Source organism: Ylistrum balloti, unplaced genomic scaffold (assembly GCF_031769215.1).
Source record: "Ylistrum balloti isolate Yb309-2 unplaced genomic scaffold, AGI_CSIRO_Ybal_v1 Utg369988, whole genome shotgun sequence".
NCBI lineage: Eukaryota > Metazoa > Mollusca > Bivalvia > Pectinida > Pectinidae > Ylistrum > Ylistrum balloti.
Genome location: NW_026782072.1, coordinates 766,922 through 786,788, shown reverse-complemented (window position 1 = coordinate 786,788; position 19,867 = coordinate 766,922). Strand labels below are relative to the sequence as shown.

Below are 19,867 nucleotides of genomic sequence, written 5' to 3'. Positions count from 1 at the left end.
GTCGTTGGTATCTGCCATCACACCTGACTGTTGAGTCGTTGGTATCTGCCATCACACCCTGACTGTTGAGTCGTTGGTATCTGCCATCACACCCTGACTGTTGAGTCGTTGGTATCTGCCATCACACACTGACTGTTGAGTCGTTGGTATCTGCCATCACACACTGACTGTTGAGTCGTTGGTATCTGCCATCACACCCTGACTGTTGAGTCGTTGGTATCTGCCACCACACACTGACTGTTGAGTCGTTGGTATCTGCCATCACACACTGACTGTTGAGTCGTTGGTATCTGCCATCACACCCATCACACCCTGACTGTTGAGTCGTTGGTGTCTGCCATCACACCCTGACTGTTGAGTCGTTGGTATCTGCCATCACACCTGACTGTTGAGTCGTTGGTATCTGCCATCACACCCTGACTGTTGAGTCGTTGGTATCTGCCATCACACCCTGACTGTTGAGTCGTTGGTATCTGCCATCACACCCTGACAGGCGGATGATAAACTATTTCGGCTCTTGGTATTTTCATATGCCTATTATCTAATCATATCCATGTACAAAATGCCATGCTGACGTTACCGACTCAGGAAACACGTTTTTCCTGAGAAAAGAGGCTGCTGTCCGATATATCCCCGATATACACATTATATTTTGTCAACGCTGATAGTAAATCAGCGCCCGACTGATTAAGAACATGATTGCTTCAAGTTTCTTATGTACTGAAAGAAACTTAACGTATGTACTTATTGCAAAGTACATACGTTAAGTTTCTTTCAGTACATAAGAAATTTGTATCTAAATTGTTAAACATGTTATCGTTTTCCAAAATTCTCCATAAACAGATTAAATGCTGGTCTATAGGGTAAACTGTGATTGAAACTTGCTGAGAAATAAACAAAACAAATAAGTGATTGATTAAATATCACGTGGATTTATGGATCAGCGATCGCTCAGAGGGCAGAAAGTTGTGAAGAGGTGAACATAATCCGAGCATAAGGAGATAAAGTCAGCAAGACAGTAGGCCTAGCCTACATCAGTATATGAACAGTATAAAACGCCTAGCCTACATCAGTATATAAACAGTATAAAACGCCCAGCCTACATCAGTAAGTAAACAGTATAAAACGCCTAGCCTTAATCAGTATGTAAACAGTTTAAAATGCTTAGCCTACACCAGTAAGTAAACAATATAAAACACCTAACCTACATCAGTATATAAACAGTTTAAAATGCTTAGCCTACATCAGTAAGTAAACAGTATAAAACGCCTTGGCTACATCAGTAAATAAACAGTATAAAATACTTAGCCTACATCAGTAAGTAAACAGTATAAAACGCCTAACCTACATCAGTATATAAACAGTTTAAAACCTCTAGCCTACATCAGTTAATTTACAGTATAAAACGCCTAGCCTACATCAATTAATTAACAGTATAAAACGCCTAGCCTACATCAATTAATTAACAGTATAAAACGCCTAGCCTACATCAATTAATTAACAGTATAAAACGCCTATTAATATACAAGACAGACACAACAGAATAAATATAATAAACCTTAATACACACATGACAGCATGTAATAAATCTTTATACAGAAGATAGAAACGATATAACAAATATAATCTTCCAGTTATAAAATATAGAACTTCAGGCCATTATTTAGAGAGGCAAAAAAAATTATCAGAGAAACAGTAAGTCGGACAATCAAGAAAGGGGACAATAAGACAGATAATAAAGAAAGGGGACAATAAGACAGATAATAAAGAAAGGGGACAATAAGTCAGGTATTAAAGAAAGACACCAATAAGTCAGATATTAAAGAAAGAGGACAATAAGACAGATAATAAAGAAAGGGGACAATAAGACAGATAATAAAGAAAGAGGACAATAAGACAGATAATAAAGAAAGGGGACAATAAGACAGATAATAAAGAAAGGGGACAAGAAGTCAGATAATAAAGAAAGACGACAAGAAGTCAGGTATTAAAGAAAGACACCAATAAGTCAGATATTAAAGAAAGAGGACAATAAGACAATAAGAAAGGGGACAATAAGACAGATAATAAAGAAAGGGGACAATAAGACAGATAATAAAGAAAGGGGACAATAAGACAGATAATAAAGAAAGAGGACAATAAGACAGATAATAAAGAAAGACACCAATAAGTCAGATATTAAAGAAAGGGGACAATAAGACAGATAATAAAGAAAGGGGACAATAAGACAGATAATAAAGAAAGAGGACAAGAAGTCGGGTATTAAAGAAAGACACCAATAAGTCAGATATTAAAGGAAGGGGACAAGAAGTCAGATAATAAAGAAAGACGACAAGAAGTCAGGTATTAAAGAAAGACACCAATAAGTCAGATATTAAAGAAAGGGGACAATAAGACAGATAATAAAGAAAGGGGACAATAAGACAGATAATAAAGAAAGGGGACAATAAGACAGATAATAAAGAAAGAGGACAAGAAGTCGGGTATTAAAGAAAGACACCAATACGTCAGATATTAAAGAGGACAATAAGACAGATAATAAAGAAAGACGACAATAAGACAGATAATAAAGAAAGGGGACAATAAGACAGATAATAAAGAAAGAGGACAATCAGACAGATAATAAAGAAAGGGGACAATAAGACAGATAATACAGAAAGACGACAAGAAGTCAGGTATTAAAGAAAGACACCAATAAGTCAGATATTAAAGAAAGAGGACAATAAGACAGATAATAAAGAAAGGGGACAATAAGACAGATAATAAAGAAAGGTGACAATAAGACAGATAATAAAGAAAGGGGACAATAAGACAGATAATAAAGAAAGGGGACAATAAGACAGATAATAAAGAATGGGGACAATAAGACAGATAATCAAGAATGGGGACAATAAGACAGATAATCAAGAAAGGTGACAATAAGACAGATAATAAAGAAAGAGGACAATAAGACAGATAATAAAGAAAGAGGACAATAAGACAGATAATAAAGGAGGACGACAAGAAGTCAGGTATTAAAGAAAGACAACAAGAAGTCTGGTATTAAAGGAGGAAGACAAGAAGTCAGGTATTAAAGAATAACACCAATAAGTCAGATATTAAAGAAAGAGGACAATAAGTGAAGAATAGTTGATCTCTTCTCATAGTGATGGAACTTTTAATATCTTTCACTTTGCGATGAAATATATAACTTCATTTATCAACAAAAGAAGTACTCTGTTTAACTGACAAAATTCAAGACAGCTGCCTTTCAGCCTCAGCAATTTTCTTCTGTCTCAAAATTGAAAGGCAATAACTAGGGTACCAAATAGACTATAGATACATTGCACATACATAAAATTTGAGAAACATCAATACAATTTTTTCACCTCCATCAAGTACTTCTCAAGTTACACTGATAACAAAAATTGCTTTCAGACAACAGACAGACAGAGGGACGTAGGGCAATTTGAATAGTAGATGGTGGGCTAAAAATATCACAGCTGTATTGTAAGTAGAATGGATATTCACATCTACTATCCCTACTCACAGTAACATAAGAAGTCAAATATTGCAACAGGATACAGGTACTGATCCTGTGTACTTAACATTAAACACAAACACAATATGCAGTCAAATTGCTTTATTTACTTCAAATATCTAATTTACTAAAATTGATACATCTTTATATTTAATTACAACAAAATTATTTCAACACTTAAAATCATTTTTTTTTTCATTTCATTTCTTTTTATTGTATTCAAAATTTCTTATTTTAAAATTAAACACTTTGAAATCATAACATGAATCAAATATAAACTAGTTAATGATTGAACATGTTTTTACTGTATACAAAAGAGCTACCTGGTTGTACACACATGGTACAGTTGGTTGAATGGATTATCTACATACTCTTGTCCTGAGAGGACGGTGAACTAACATGTGGTACAGATGGCTGAATTGATGATCTTCCATTGTCCTGACAGGACAGTCAAAATATTGATGTGAAATAACATGTGGAAATAATGGTTGAATGAATAATCTGCCCTTGAGCCGAAAGTACAGTCGAGTTATTAAAGTGAAATAACAGGTGGTACAGAAGTTTAAATGGATTATCTGCCCTTGACCTGAAAGGCGAGTCAAGATATTAATGTGAAAAAACATGAGGTACAGATGACTGAATGGATTATCTGCCCTTGTGACAGAACAGCAAAAATATCAACTTAAAAATAACATGTGGTACAGATGGTTTAATGGATTACCAGATACTATTGATGACTAATATAATCTAGTGATCAAACAACCACGCTTTTTAACTTAAATGCATTACAGTATATTGTGTTAAGGCCAAATGTATACTGTATGCAATTTCTTATTGTGTTAATTTTTTCATTTCTGATATGTTAAAAGTTTGCAACAAAATATCAATAAACATGTTTGACGTGGTTCATGACATACCCTGACTTCATACTGCTGTCTAGGACTACCCTAACTTGACAGAAAACTGGGAACTATTCTCAGCTTTACAGGGATAAAGCTTACACTACACTGAGCAAGGAATCCAGGACCTTTTCTAACTGTTGCTGTCTTGGTACAGTATTTACCTAACTAGAAAGGAAATCCATCCAATCCCAATTTAACTAGGAGTTTAAGATTTTATCTGATTTTGCCTCGATCTAGGAATCATGATTAACTAAATTGGACAGGAAGCAGATATCAAACTCTGACTTTACAGAGTCCAGGACACAACTATTGCAGAAAGTTCAGGACACACCCTGACTTCACAGGGATTTCAGGACACAGTCTGACTTAACAGGAGTTCAGGACCCACCCTCATTTCAAAGGGAGTTTAAAATCTCTCCTGATCTCAAAGTCTTTACACTGAGTTCAAGATCCACCCTCACTTTACAGGGAGTGCAGGACCCAACCCCAGATCACAGGACCTATATCAAACTTCACAGGGAGTCCAGGAATTACTCAAGTGTACACAACAGTCAAAGTCAAGTAGTTAAGGAAGCTAACAAATATTACAAAATAATGTTTAAATGCAGCATCTATTCTAATAAGAGCTAAAATTAATAAACAATGAGTAATTTAAATATTATGTTAAGTTCATTTTGCACAAAACCCATGATCAATGGTTTTATAATTCATATTTCTATGGTGTTCTCAGAACACCAAAAAGTGTCACCAATGAAATGCTGTAATGGTGGTTTATTCGAATATATAATGGCTATTTTACAGTAAAATCTTTTTTCATTTTTTACTGTTCAGGACGACAAGTATCACAATAATGATATAGCCATGGGACTGTTCTATAATCATCAAAAATTTAACACTGCATATCAAAAGTGCATCGGAACAAAATTCATCCATGTTTTCTATATAAAAATATTTATTGTAATTCAATTGAAATATTTATTTTCGCTGAAGTGTAATGAAATTCAATAATCAATTGTTCTGATTATAGAAAGGCAGCTGAAAGATTTTTTTTGCAATTACCTGTAAATTTCTCCATTAAAAAAATTTTAAAAAAAATTAATTCTTTCTCATATATTTTTGTATCATATAAATGGAGTAAATAATCAGTCCTTTCCTGGTTCAAGATTGACTGTGAAGACTTTTTAATAAAACAATAAATGAACTAATACTGCTGGTAGCTTAAGAAATATTTCACTGAATAGAGAACAAGATATCTCGCAATATTGTGTAACAAAATGTAACATTATAAACATAAGTCTGAGGATTATCGACATATTTGTTTTGCACCTGTTTAACAGGAGAGTATGGTGACAGACCATTACAGCATAGTGTAAAAGTTAGTCTGCACATACCGCATGCAATATGAAAGTTCTGAATGCTACAGGGGGCATCCATCGTTTTAATATGCGTAAGTACTTCTTTAATTCTTTCTATGAAACAGCACCAACAAAAATCTCTGCACGTTAACTTCTGTCAGTGTCCAATATAATGCACACATCTCTAAAATTATTTCTGTAAAATTCCAAACAAGTAACATTAATGAATTTTGGCTGTCTTCAAATTGTAAAACTTTTTCTTTCTCTGAACTGCCTTTAGAAATGGACAAGATATTGACACTTTATGAAAACATTTTCTCTTTCAATTATTTCAATGTAGGATTCATCTTAAGATATGAATATTATGGAAACTGGCACAGACTACTTTTATATGGTCCAACATTACTGTAAATGAAGACCTAAAGGATGGGTTGCCTTCTTATAATATGCAAAATAATTCTGATTTGGTCCCTCCTCCTCACACAACTAACTCTGATTATCAAATACAAGATACACCGCTATCTACAAAAACAAAATGGATACCAGCTGGGGAAAGTTTCATTACTTATCAAGTGATTAGGAGGTACAATGAAAATAATGGACACACACATATATATATACATACTGAGACCATGAAAGAAATTCTGGTTTGTTCTTGAATAACCGTTAAGATGGCACATGGCAGAAAGGAAGTGGAACATGACATTCTCACAAAAACACTCATAGAAGATTCTTTAGACTAGAGTGAGTAGAAATGAACATCCTCATACACTCTGAGAGGCAGATTTTCAAATCTTATGCGATCCTCTCACTAACATACAACATGATTCTCCAGATGGAAACTGACAATTTCATATACTTAGTCTGGGATTCTCAAAACTTAATTACGTGTTAACTTGTACAAAAATTCACTGTTGTAACCATTAGATCATGTTCTCATTGTTAAGCACTGGTAGATTAATTGGTATAAACAAATCTACATCTCTTTCATATCCCTAGTATACTTCTACTTAAACCTTATTCAAGACTGAGTTGTTCTATATATATACAAACTGGAGCTGATCACATAAAATCCAGTTTTATTCCTTCATCTATTATTTAATTACAATGACTGATCTTGATAAAAAGATTCCAATATATAAGAATACATATTGATTGTTACAGTATTATTTTATATCCTATTACAACACCCTTTATGTCATTTTCATGGACTTACAGACTGAAACTGAGATGAAAACCATCAGAAAAATACATTTGACAAATCAATAAAATTGGGAAAAATCTCTTCCTTCAGAAGGAAGATCTAGTTCAGTTTCATGAACATTCCTCAATCCTTTACAGAATTTCTTACATCCATGTTATCTGTTTGAACTTGATGTGGATGAACATCTGTCAAGGGCTAATTTCTTCACTCTTGTATTAAATGTTTGCCTACAGAATTATAAAGATTGCTTTTTAAGTTAAGGAATGTTCAGAAACTGGGACATGATGTGTTGAACAATCCTACAAGAATTTACTCTAAATATATAATTTACAAAAGTCATGCTTTACCAGTAACCATAACAACAAATACAGTTACTTGTAATAAGAACAAGAAATTGTCAGGTATGTTGCAACATTCTAATGACTAGAAACAAATTTTGGGTGTAAATTGTATCTTAAACAAATTTAAGCTTTCTATGAATTTAAAAATAAATCATTTCAATATCAATCCAACTACCGAATGATCAACTGATTAATTCTCAAAATTGGAACTGAGAATTTAAAACAAAAGTGTATCAACTGGTTTAAAAATTTATTCCGTTAGTAATTTGAACAAGGATTAAAATAGCTTTTACAGAACAATTATGTATAAATCATTGGTTCTTCAATTTTCATGTAAACATAAACAAGTTTTAGTTTAGATAGTAGATCTGACTTATATATATCAATTTTGCACAATGTCTATTTGCTATAAAACTTCTTGATGTTTTGAGGAATACGGCAAAACTTGACACTGTGCTGGAAGATCTGTTTGACGACAAGGAGAATGAATGAGAAATGTGTAAATGCATCATTACTGGAGTTGAGTATGCTGTCATGCCTCAGTGAAATACGTCCAAACTAAAGGAGTTGTATCCACACTTGTATTCCTTGTCGTGGTCAATGGATAAGATGAAATGAGTTCAGAGCATCTAAAAATAAAAAACATTAATTTCCAAATATATACAATCTCATCTGTAAAAAAGAAAAACCAAATATGCTGCAAATTATATACAGCTTTACACATCACATGATGCACAAGCAACTTTGTGCAAAAACTACTTAAAATTTCAGGTGGTACATTGCTAATGTATATGGATGAAAATCAATTTCCATATATCTAAATTTGAACTTTTTTTGACAAGCTATTTCAATTTTACACTAGACTCTCTCAGTTACTTTTTCTTTTTCAATAAATATCAGCAACACATGACATTTGGAAAGCAAAAACTTATGGATTAATCTATAAAGCAGATAGCATGTTTGGTACCTGATGTGGTGATTATGAGAATGCGAAGACTGCTTTTATGGAGACATGATCTGATGGGAAATGTTGGTCAGGGATACCGCCTGTTGCTTTGATGCTGTCCTCATGGGCTGTCTCTAATACCCCAACATTGTGCAGACTGCCGCCACAATAGAAGATATAGTCAACTGCTGCCAGCATCACCCTGTTGTAGGAAGTCACCACAGGTTCTTGTCCCTGGAAAACAGCATAGTGGGTGCCATTGTCATATTTCAGAACATCAAAGAAACAATAAAATATTACACATGAAAAACATGCTTCCATCACCCCCACCTGCCAATAAAAACAACATAATAGTCTGGACACAAAAAACAGTAATAAGCTGACATCTAAATGTTCCTCTAATTTATCATAAATCTTAGAGTATTGCAACTTTCAATCATTAAATAAAATAAGGCAAACCAATGTAAAGGTTTACAAACAATGACATGGAAAAAGTCAAGAATTTAATGAAATTTAAACTCCCACAATCCCCCTCTCCCTCCTGTTTATGAGAGGTCTGTACTAAATTTTAAGTCCATTTCATTACTTTTTAAAGGGAATGACAATTCTCAACATCTTTTAAAATAAAACAATTTTTATACAAAGAATGGACTATTGCTATTTTTGTCCTGACTTTTAGCACTCTCGTTAGGTCTAACTACTTATATGTACAGTATGTTTATAAAATGTAGAAAATAAAATTCTGTTGTTGTAGTATTTTGTTTTCTATCAACCTGTGGACACCAACACTGACTGGAGTGACACCAACACTGACAGAGGTAACACGAAAGTCTTGCTTTTGCTCCTTCCTTGGGGAGAAACTAAAATAACATTCATTTTCCCTTTAATTTGATCAGTAGCCTTAAATTGAGACCACATACTAGACGGGAGTACTTACCTGTGCCGACTGGTAAGCACTCTTAAGGTTTGATGTGTGTTGGAATGCTCTCCAAAGATGGTTTACAAGTGCTGCCTTCTGTAACATAACATACAATTGACATTATACACAGTAAACATATTTCAATATACATAAATACTTGCATTCTCATCTTATCATTAATTACAGTGCACAAAATAGCACATATTTGTCTAACAGATCAATTAGAGTTTTCTAACCAAATGGTCTTTAGCCTATTTATAGTAATATTTGACTTTCTTTTCCAACATAAAAATGTTTTAATCAATTTTAACCACACCATGGATACAACTTTGCAGAGATTATATCCATTTTGTGAATTTCTTCTATAATGTATGACCAGGATGATAACATCTTTACGTGGACTGCATTTTATGATAATATAACTAAGTAAGCCAGTCTGAAGCTAAGGCATCTATTTTAGACCACAAAAAGAATATGATTCACCATCAGTTACACACATACAGTAAAATCCCACTTACTCTAACCCATATTCCTTGAATACTCCCTATTCATCCAACTGGCCAGTTGGTCCTGACCATTTCCTTGCATATTTCAAGTTACTTAACCTTGGATTTCTCGAACCATTATTAATCGAATACCCCACATTCCTCAAACTCATATTAATCTCTGAAATCTGATGTGACTTACATTTGAGTCGGGCATCTCTAGATTCTCTAGTGCCTGTAGCTGCCTGAGAACTTCATCAGTGATATAACCCTCCATGGCTAGTTTGTACCCAGGACTAGTCACTTCTGAATTGAAATCTCCACACAGGATCTGGGCATGACAATCACTTCCACCCTGCTTTGCTAATTCTTTTATGGCACATACAATCTGAAAGATAAATTTCCCAAATTGTGTTGAAATGGTACTGGTTCAGTGACTTAGAATTGGTATATAATATGACCTGGTATTTTGACAAGCTACTTTGGAGCAATCTTGACAGATACAATCAACTTAGTTTAAAGATTTTCATTCTGATGCATAAACATCAAGAGACTTGAGACTATGAAAGTACCAGGGTTAGAAAAATCCACTCATCCGCTCGTCTAGACGAATCAAAGCTACTTGCGGGTGAGTGATTTGTTTCAGCTACTTGTCCGGTGGGCAAGTGAAATTTGTAGTTCTGACTATTGAATATTCCATAATAAATGACATTTATCAACTAAAACACTCTTAAAACTAATTTAAATCCACTGATAGTCGATCAAATACATCAATGTAGTATCCTTGTTTGCACCAAGACTCCGGCTGATCCAGACTACGCGAAAACCTATTACGTCACCACAAATGTTGTAAACAAGGTTGTTTTGTGTACGTAGTTACTGTCAAAAAGTTGATGTTCTCGCTAGTGTTAACAGTGAATTAAAACAACAAAAGCAAGTGTTCAGTTCAAACATTTGATATAGAAATTGATAATAAAATTTGTGTTCCTTAAATTATGTTTTGTTGCCTTTTTTCTTTGGGTGAGTGAATATTGGATTCGGGCAAGTGAAACTTGAAATTCACAGACAAGTAGCTGAAAATATTTTTTTCTAGCCCTGAGTACGAGCTGAAAACAAACAGTATGATACATAAACATGAAGAGACTTGAGACTATGAAAGTACCAGCTGAAAACAAAAATTTTCACTTAATGACCCTAAAGCTAGTCTAATATCAAATCTGCCCCTTCATAAAAATTGTGAATGAAGATATTGAGTAAGTTACAATGTATGTTACACAAACGCCACCAATATTTTGCTACATATGATAAAAAATATCCATGACCTTGACGTCTAATTTTTTTAACTTTCAGCAATCAACAAGCATATGTATATAAGGAACCCTTGAACAAATTGTGAGCACAAGGACAAAATTTCATAAGACTATCTCAATTCTATAAAATTATAATAGTAAATGTTTGGTGAATGTTGTCCAGATAAGACTTCTAACCTGGTAAATTTACCTACTGTCTAGACTCAACCAGGTGGCCATTTCACCCTTACTTCCAGTTAACTGCTGTCAAAATTCAGCTCTAGACCAGGCATTTAAATGAAAAGCTGATGCTGGAGACTTGTGTAATCAGTGTTACTTTCCATGGGGTGGGAGGTTGCCTATGCAGACATTCAGTCAAGCTGTCCAGTAAATTCTACAGTACAATTGAGATGACCAGCTCTATCAACGACTTACCTGTATACACTGAGCATCGGGGATTTCCATCTTGCCCCACTGGACATGAATGTTACCGACACACAGTACATTGTCAGTGACTTTACAACGTAGCTTTGTCAGCACCAGAACGTCAGGCAGGTCCAGGTATTTCCTGATGGACACTTTAACATCCTCACTTACGCCACCATCTTCTAATTCCTGTAAAAAATATATTGTCATTCATACACACACACTCATATTTTCTATTCTTATCCTACATAATAATCCTACATTACATTATAATTTACTCAGAACTAATACAGATTGACCAGTTTTATTGATTACTGTATTAATGACAAGTCAGCCATTATTCATATTTAGAGCATTGGCATAGTTCAGCATAGCTTAGCTCTAAAGAAAATAATAAAATGAGTCACAGCCTGATACAGGTAAAACAATCATAACATTGTGGACTTGTAGACTGTAGATGATGTGATTGTACTAACAGAGGACTTGTAGACTGTACATGATGTGATTGTACTAACAGAGGACTTGTAGACTGTACATGATGTGATTGTACTAACAGGTAAAACAATCATGACAGTGATGACTTGTAGACTGTAGATGATGTGATTGTACTAACAGAGGACTTGTAGACTGTAGATGATGTGATTGTACTAACAGGTAAAACAATCATGACAGTGATGACTTGTAGACTGTAGATGATGTGATTGTACTAACAGAGGACTTGTAGACTGTAGATGATGTGATTGTACTAGCAGGTAAAACAATCATGACATTGGGAATTGAAGTCTGTACATGAAATGATTGTACTAATAGGTAAATCACCATATAAAGAAACATTCAATTAAAACAAACACCTATATTTCAATATTTTTTCTACCATAGTTTTATGCACAAGACAACCAATGGATGGACATCAATTTTCTTACATAGGATTGCTCCCAGTCCTACACTGGATAAGGACTGAAAAGGAACCAGGTAACGTTTTGTTAGTGATTACCTTTTCTGCTAAATCTGCTAAGGAGTATGTCTGAGACTCTATGACAGAAAATCTGCTTGTCTTGTAAAACGTGGCTTCTCCTTCATTGAAGTATTCCTGTGTTCTCTTCTTCATAACACCCTCATACCCCAATCTGTTCACAAAATCAACAAATTGCAAATATCATTTTGATAGACAACATATATACAAGATTTGTGAATAGTGATAGGGCGTTCTTACATTACACTATATGTTAACAAACTACCAATTACTATTATAACTGTATACAGGAAAATGTTGAGTTCCCTCAAACAAGACAATATAAGATATGGTGTTCACAAATAACAGTACCACTCAGAGGCTGCTATATGTCCTGTAACACTATAAAACATCATAATCCAGGCATGGTAGACAGATACAGTCAAAGAATACTGATAAAAAATCAAAACCGCCCTCACTTGAGCAGACACAGTATAATCACTAAGGACAAGATTACTGCATGGCGGAACAGTACAGACTCATCCCATATCAAAGAAATATTCAGGATTTGTTGTAATGAAAATCACAAATATGGGGATGGCAATAGTAAGTTAAAATGTCAAGAGGGAAAACAAGCAGTTGAAAGATCTACAGACAAATGAAAGTTTATGACCGAGAGATAATGAATTGACACACCATACCATAATACATCCTGTCAAAATTTTTGATGAGTGTATGAAAATCAGAGTTTCACTATATCAAGTACAGCATTACACAAGTACAATGTACTGTGAGATGGAACAGTATACACCCATCCCGTCCCATGCCAAAGAATGATACATCAAAAATACAAGTTTTAATAAAAAGGATGAAGAATTATTATTTTGACAAGATTTCAATGCTTCAAAAAAAATTAAAGGGCAATAACTTTTTGAAATATCATTGAATCAAAATACTGTTCATAAGAACACCATCTCGTGAAATAGTATAAAACCTACCAATTTTGAGAGAAATTTGTGAAAGATTGGAAAAGATATCAATACAAAATTAAAATGCTAAAAAAGCAAAGAGCAATTAACACCTTCAACCATTGCTGAATCAAACTGCTGTGTAGGAAAACAACTTCATGTCATGTGATTAAGCATACCTTATTTGAAAAAAAAAAGACAACTGAAAAAACAAGAGAAAGATCTCCAGATAAGATTACAAAATAAGAAAACAAGGGGCAGTAACTTATAAAATACAATTGAATCAAATAACACAACTTCATGTCAAGGCTATTAAGCATACCAACGTTGAAAAATAGAGGTAGAAAAATCTGGGAGATCTCCAGATAAAAAATGACAACACCATACTTTAAGTCAAGTCAGTATTTTTTGATCGGCTAATAAAAATTAGGATTAAAAAATGAGAAAATTAATGATAACAAAGGTTGTGTCAGGCACAATAGTTTTATTTTGGTTGTTTTCGTGTCCCCATTTTGATAGCATTAAGGCTATCCCAAATCTTATGGGGATTTTCACTTTTAGTAGTCATCCCTTACGATATAGTCAAAAAAAAAAAAAAAAATGGGGTTACTTATTTTCATCAAGTCTCTGAAGTATTTAATGGACGCTGCTTCTGAGCTTAAGAATTGATAGTGTAAGCTGACATCTATTTGTATCTTGTTTGAGAATAATAATACATATGTAGACATATGTATTGAAAACAAATACTTAGCAAACAAGTGCCACAGAACTTTGATCAATACTAAATGCTTACTGATATACATGTAATTGTGAAACTGCTATAAAATACATTGACACACAGTGGCAAAACAGTGGAAGTATTCAAAGGTTTGAAGCTGTCACTGTTTCAATATAAAGCTACCCTAGAACTTACACAAATTCAACTTACTTTGACATTGCTGGTTTGAGTAAGGACTCAAAGTATAGAGGTCCCACTTCCTGCATACACACTAAATCTGCACCAAGGTATTCTATTTCTTTCACAAGGTTTTGATGACGATAACTTTCTGTTAAATACTGAGACTCTGTAAATGTATAGTCATTTCTCTCTAAGTGACACTGAGCTAAAATGTTGTAACTAACCACCGAGAATTGTTTGTTAGTGTCCCCTGACTGATAAGCTGGATTAGGAATAAATTTCCTGGACAGCACTGGATTGACCTCCGACACTGGAGATGATGCTGTTGTTTGATCCTGATTAATATCTGAAACCACTTCTGCTGCAGGAACTTCTGACTGACTTTGTTCTGCTGTTGTAACAGTGGTTGCCTCCTCTTTCGCTGTAGGTAAGCACTGTAAGACTTCTGTGCTATTAGCTGCTGGTATTTCATCCATATTCACGACAACATAATCCTGTACAATATCTTGATTTCCTGTGTCTGTGGAAGTTTGTACTACTTGTGATTCCAGGGCCTTCTGGTCTACATTTGTTTCCATTGATTCCTCTTCTGCTTCTTGATTTGAAACCTGATCTTCCCCATTTGTCGTTACTACTCCTTCACTTGTGACATCAGCCATATCAATAGACCGACGCACCTTTTTAGGTGATAGGTCCTCTTCTTTGTCATCCAGTTCACCCCACTTGCGTTTGCGGGTTGGAGAAGAAAGCGGATCATCTGAGGATCCGTTTTGCTGCTCTCTGTCCGTTGTTGCAGGTTCTGAAACTTCCTGGGGTGCCTCCACTTTAGCTGCCTCTGATTCTTCAGCAGCTGGTGTAACTTCTGCTTGTTCTTCTTTCTGTTCTTCACCACCACCTTCTTCCATTGGTTCATCCTTTTGCTCTTCTATCGCATCTTCATCATCAGATATTGCTTCAATTTCAGGTGGTTTAGATTCTTGCGTTGCTGGAGATGCTGACTGTTTTACTGGTGAAGGTCCCGAAGGTGGTATGGTTTCTACTGAAGGTTCCTCCTTTTCTGGTTCACAAGGCTCCTTCTTATCCACTTCCTCCTTTTCCATTTCTTCCTCAACACTTTCCTCTGGTTTAGTGCAAGATTCATTTTCTTCATTTTTCACTTCGTTTTCTTCTTTATTTACTTCAGTTTCTCCCTCCATTTCATCTTTAACTTCTTCTTTCGACTCTTTGTCCTTTACTTCTTCATCCTTCATTTCCTCATCCTTCATTTCTTCCTCCTCTTCTTCTACTTCATTTTCCTTCTCAATTTCATTTTCTTTTTCATTTACATCATTGCTTTCTTTCTCCTCTACCTTATCCTCTACTTCTGCTGTATCATCTTCTGTATCCATACCTTCATCTTTAGTTGCCTCCTCAGACACAGCTGATTCTTCTACAGTTTCTTCATCCTTGGTCGTCTCTACTTTTTCATTTTCTGTAATGACTTCTTTGCCTTCATCTTTTTCAGCATCTTCAACTTTCTCTTCTGCCTCAGCAGACTTTCTACCACGTCGAGCTGGAGGAGTAGATTTCTCAGTGGATTTTGATCTTCTAGATGCTTTTGGACTGGCCTTTTGAGGTGAGGATTTTGCAGATGAACGACCTCTACTTGCAGAGGGTGATGTTACTTCTTTTAACTTTGTATTGTTAGATTTGCTAGGACTATCAATCTTGGTGAGAATAATTTGTGCAGATGGCATGTCACTTGCCTTTTCCTCCTTCTTGCCCCTGCTACTGCTTCTTGTACCAGTAGACTTTGGTGAAGAATTAGGTTTGGCTACAGTTACAGGCGTTGCTTTTTTAGCTGGTGTTTTTTTGGTTTGGCTCTTGGGTTGGCTTTTAGACTTGGCTGGTTTGGGCTCTGGTGTTTTGGGTTCAGGTTTTGCTGCCTTAGACCTACTACGTGACCTTGAAGTTTCTGCCTTTGGTTGCTCTGTCTTGGTTGGTGTAGGAGCAGTTTTTTGACGAGAGCTAGAACGACTTTTCTGAGTTGGTGAAGGGGCAGGTTTTTTTTGTTCTGCAGCTTTGCGACTACCTGCCCTCCCACGAGATGGTGCCTCCTCCTGTTGCACAACAGCTCGAGTGACTCGCCCCTTCTTTGGACTTGGCATCTCTTCATCATCACCTGGTAAATAAAAAAAATTTACTCAAAAAAGTTAAATTAAGGATGTCAGCATTCCTATTTCTCTACTCACAACAGCACTGTTACTCTATGATCACTTTGCGATACTTAATTAACAATAATGTTTATATATGTCAATATAAAAAATTACTTATACATATTGAAATTAATTGATTTAAGAAACAGTAGCACACCTTGTCCCTTCTCTTGTTTTGTATCCTTTGCTCCTCTTCCTCTGCTCCTACCCCTGTAATCAGAACAGAATATAACTACATCAGAACTGTCATGTAATGGTATTAATCTTTAATTTTTTTTGAAGGATTTGTGAATTCCCAAATACAATATTATTAAGGATTATAATTTCAGAATACAATAAGGCTTTCTTGAATTTAAAAATATAAATCTTCTTTGTATTTATTTTTTCATTTGTCCCTTCCTTTACACGTGACATTTGAGAATTAACTCGAGGACTATATTGAAATCAAAAACCATCGATCTGGCATTTATGACAGTCAACATGTGTGCATGCACAGAATCAGGCAGACTTTGCCTTAATTACATGAGCTGTGTCATATAGGATTACACAGTGGTCATGAACAATACCAGATGGATATACTGAATCATAGGTTTAATGTGCCATAATGTTAATATAAAATATTTTATAGTAAAAAGTCTTTTTATTTCATCAATTAAAAAAAAAAATGTTCTGTATCATACTTACAAATCATTTCAAACTTTACAAATATCAGATACCTTATGACATGTCCTTTAAATTTAACAATTACCACTCAAAGAAACACCTTATTTGAGTGTTGGTACTTGAGTCCACAATCTAGAACCAAACCTCGCACAAAAAAAAAAGCAATAAAATATAGACTAGGTGTCACATATATACTGCCTTCAGTCATTAGCACAGATGTAAATAGCTTAATAATGCCAATTCATTTATTTCATGGAAATTACAGCATGTAATCTTACATGAAGTGATTATACAACTCTACCTTGGGGCAGGTGAAGGACTGGGGCTCCTTTTCCTGGACTTTTTGGGTGAGGGTGTTTCTACAGCTGGGGCGCTAGACCCTCTTGTCTTCCGAGTGGTGGGAGCTTCCTCCTTCACAACAGGTGCAGGGCTCTTGCCTGTGCTTCTCCTACTTCTGGGCATTGTTTTGGTTTTATCTTTACTACCTACAACAGAATAACACAACATGTAAGGCCTGGTGGTCAGCTAAAACAAATCTAGTAATAGTGAAGTTGTTACAACTGGACATGATAATCACTAGGCGTCCTTGATGAAACAACTTTAATAAGTTTCATGGTAACTTCTACTTTTATGACAAGTTGATTTCTCAACCTCAAATGATTTCATAGATATAATCTATTTAATCTGAAAAATTATTTCAACTCATCAAACTTCCACTAGAATTACCATTACATCCTTGCCCTTTAATCTAAAGCAACATTGATACTAAATGACCCTAACGAGGTAATGTCTTATATGACTTTAAAATAAGCAGAATTAGAACAAGTCCTGGACTAAAATTTTAAACTATATTTCAGCCATATGTATTTAATTGTATGTAATAGAATAAATAAGTCACGTGTGATATTAAATAGATTTTTATAACTAATTATCAACCTTATTAATTTGGTAGATGTGTATAACAAACATTTCAAATGTCCCTCAAAGTTTATGTCTGCATTAGAAATAAGCAATGTCTGGTAATAAGACCAAGAAAATCTCTTTTTATTTAAAAGAATTACCAACAATTAAAAAGCAAATTCATCCCACAAATATTGAGTAAGGAAGTTTGTGTTGACAAATCCTGTTTCAACAAGCCAATATACAAGCTTGCTATTCACAATAAGTCTTCGCAGAAGTACTCATCAATTGATCTTATGTGCCAGAGGACAACTGAAAAATTTTATTATTTTTTTTCGTCTTCAAAACCTGGCATATCCCACAAAATAGTTACATCATCTACATTTGTGCAGTGGTTATCACAGAAAAATTCCAATTTCCAAAAGGGATGTCTCAACTTCAACTTGTAAATATTTAAAATCAATTAAGATTTTAAAGAAATATTTCCAATTTTTGAAAGAAGAATCTCAAATGATTGTATCTTCAGTAAGTTGAATAATTGGGTAGTAATCTATCTACAAATCAAACACCACGTAAATCATATTCCAACAGGTACACTAGGCAGACAATTTTCCATTTTATCCCACAACATCTTAATTCATGCCAAGAAAAAATAATCATTTGGATACATATTTGTATGACACTCACGTGAAAGTATAGAACCCATCCTTCGCAGTCTCTGAGAATCACGCTTCCATAACATACTCAAGTGATTTATAGCGAAATGAAGTGATTAAAAATATATTTCTAAAAAAATGCATATGCGGTGAGACATTGGCGTCAATGACAAACCACAGTCCGTCCTTAAAAAGTTCTGCTGTACAAAGAATAATATCCCAATTTAATGAAGCAAATAGCAATGCTTCAAAATCATTGTACTAACAAAGACACAACGCTTTCCAACTCCCATAATCCTCTTCCAATCGATGACATTTACTAGTAAATATTAGGCTGCTGTACCATCCGACCCTGATCCAATCTTAATGCTTCTCGAGTGATGGATATACCGGAATAAGTTTCAAACTCAGCTGCCTGCAAGCCAGTATCACATGACCTATATTCATTCGTGCAGGAAACTCTAGCCTTGTATGTAAATCTTGGAAGAATTACATAAAAATGCAGTGCTTTATAAAAGTAGGAAAAACAGCTATTTGTCCTGTAGCGCTTCCCAGGGTGAGAAAAACTTACTCCAGACAGGTGTAAACAGCTAAAAACATATATGCTCCCTGCAAATTTAGGATGCACTATGACTCAACGATCAGGTAGAACTAGTCAAGTGGAACATTGGGAAAACTGCATGTCGACAAGCTTTTTTGAAAGTGATCAGCATGTGAAAATGCATTTTCATATAAAAAATGAGTACAAACTTACTGAACATCTCACTATTTTCATTTGAATAATACGTTCAATGAGTGTTTGTATGTTTATGAATGAACACAAATTCCAAACCCTGGATAAATTTTCAATCCAATAACTACCAAGTGTCCTCCAGGATATTTAGCTTTATCAATCTCTGCATGTCATCTGGTGCTGCAAATACACATTTCTAGGGGGCAACTGATTTCAGTATACATGTAGATTAATTAGATAATGAATACATGTCATTTGCAAATTAATATATAACAAACTCTCTGCTTATATAACTGTAATACTAAAACACTAGTTCAATATCTACAGAATACTGGTGTATATATATATATATAGATGTACATGTAAATAGTTGATGAAATTTTGATTTATGTTGAGATTTACAAGCACATTTATAATGTGTAACAACAAATATACTCAACATTGCCCGACATTGAACTATTTTATTACATTATTAATGAGGTAGAAATGTCCAACTTTCCACGACACAGAACTGC

General features: G+C 34.5%; 1 protein-coding gene across 1 annotated transcript; it reads right to left on the bottom strand.

Annotated features, from left to right (window-relative positions):
- Nucleotides 1–7,581: 7,581 nt before the first annotated feature.
- Nucleotides 7,582–17,525, bottom strand: LOC132547909 (ABC transporter F family member 4-like). The gene is made up of 9 exons (XM_060211713.1): nucleotides 17,365–17,525; nucleotides 16,558–16,610; nucleotides 14,236–16,366; nucleotides 12,382–12,514; nucleotides 11,397–11,576; nucleotides 9,875–10,060; nucleotides 9,206–9,283; nucleotides 8,290–8,502; nucleotides 7,582–7,951 (listed from the first exon to the last, which is right to left on the bottom strand). Exons 1-8 carry the CDS (start codon nucleotides 17,523–17,525, stop codon nucleotides 8,302–8,304), a joined length of 3,123 nt encoding a protein of 1,040 aa, XP_060067696.1. The 3' UTR covers nucleotides 7,582–7,951; nucleotides 8,290–8,301.
- Nucleotides 17,526–19,867: the final 2,342 nt, after the last annotated feature.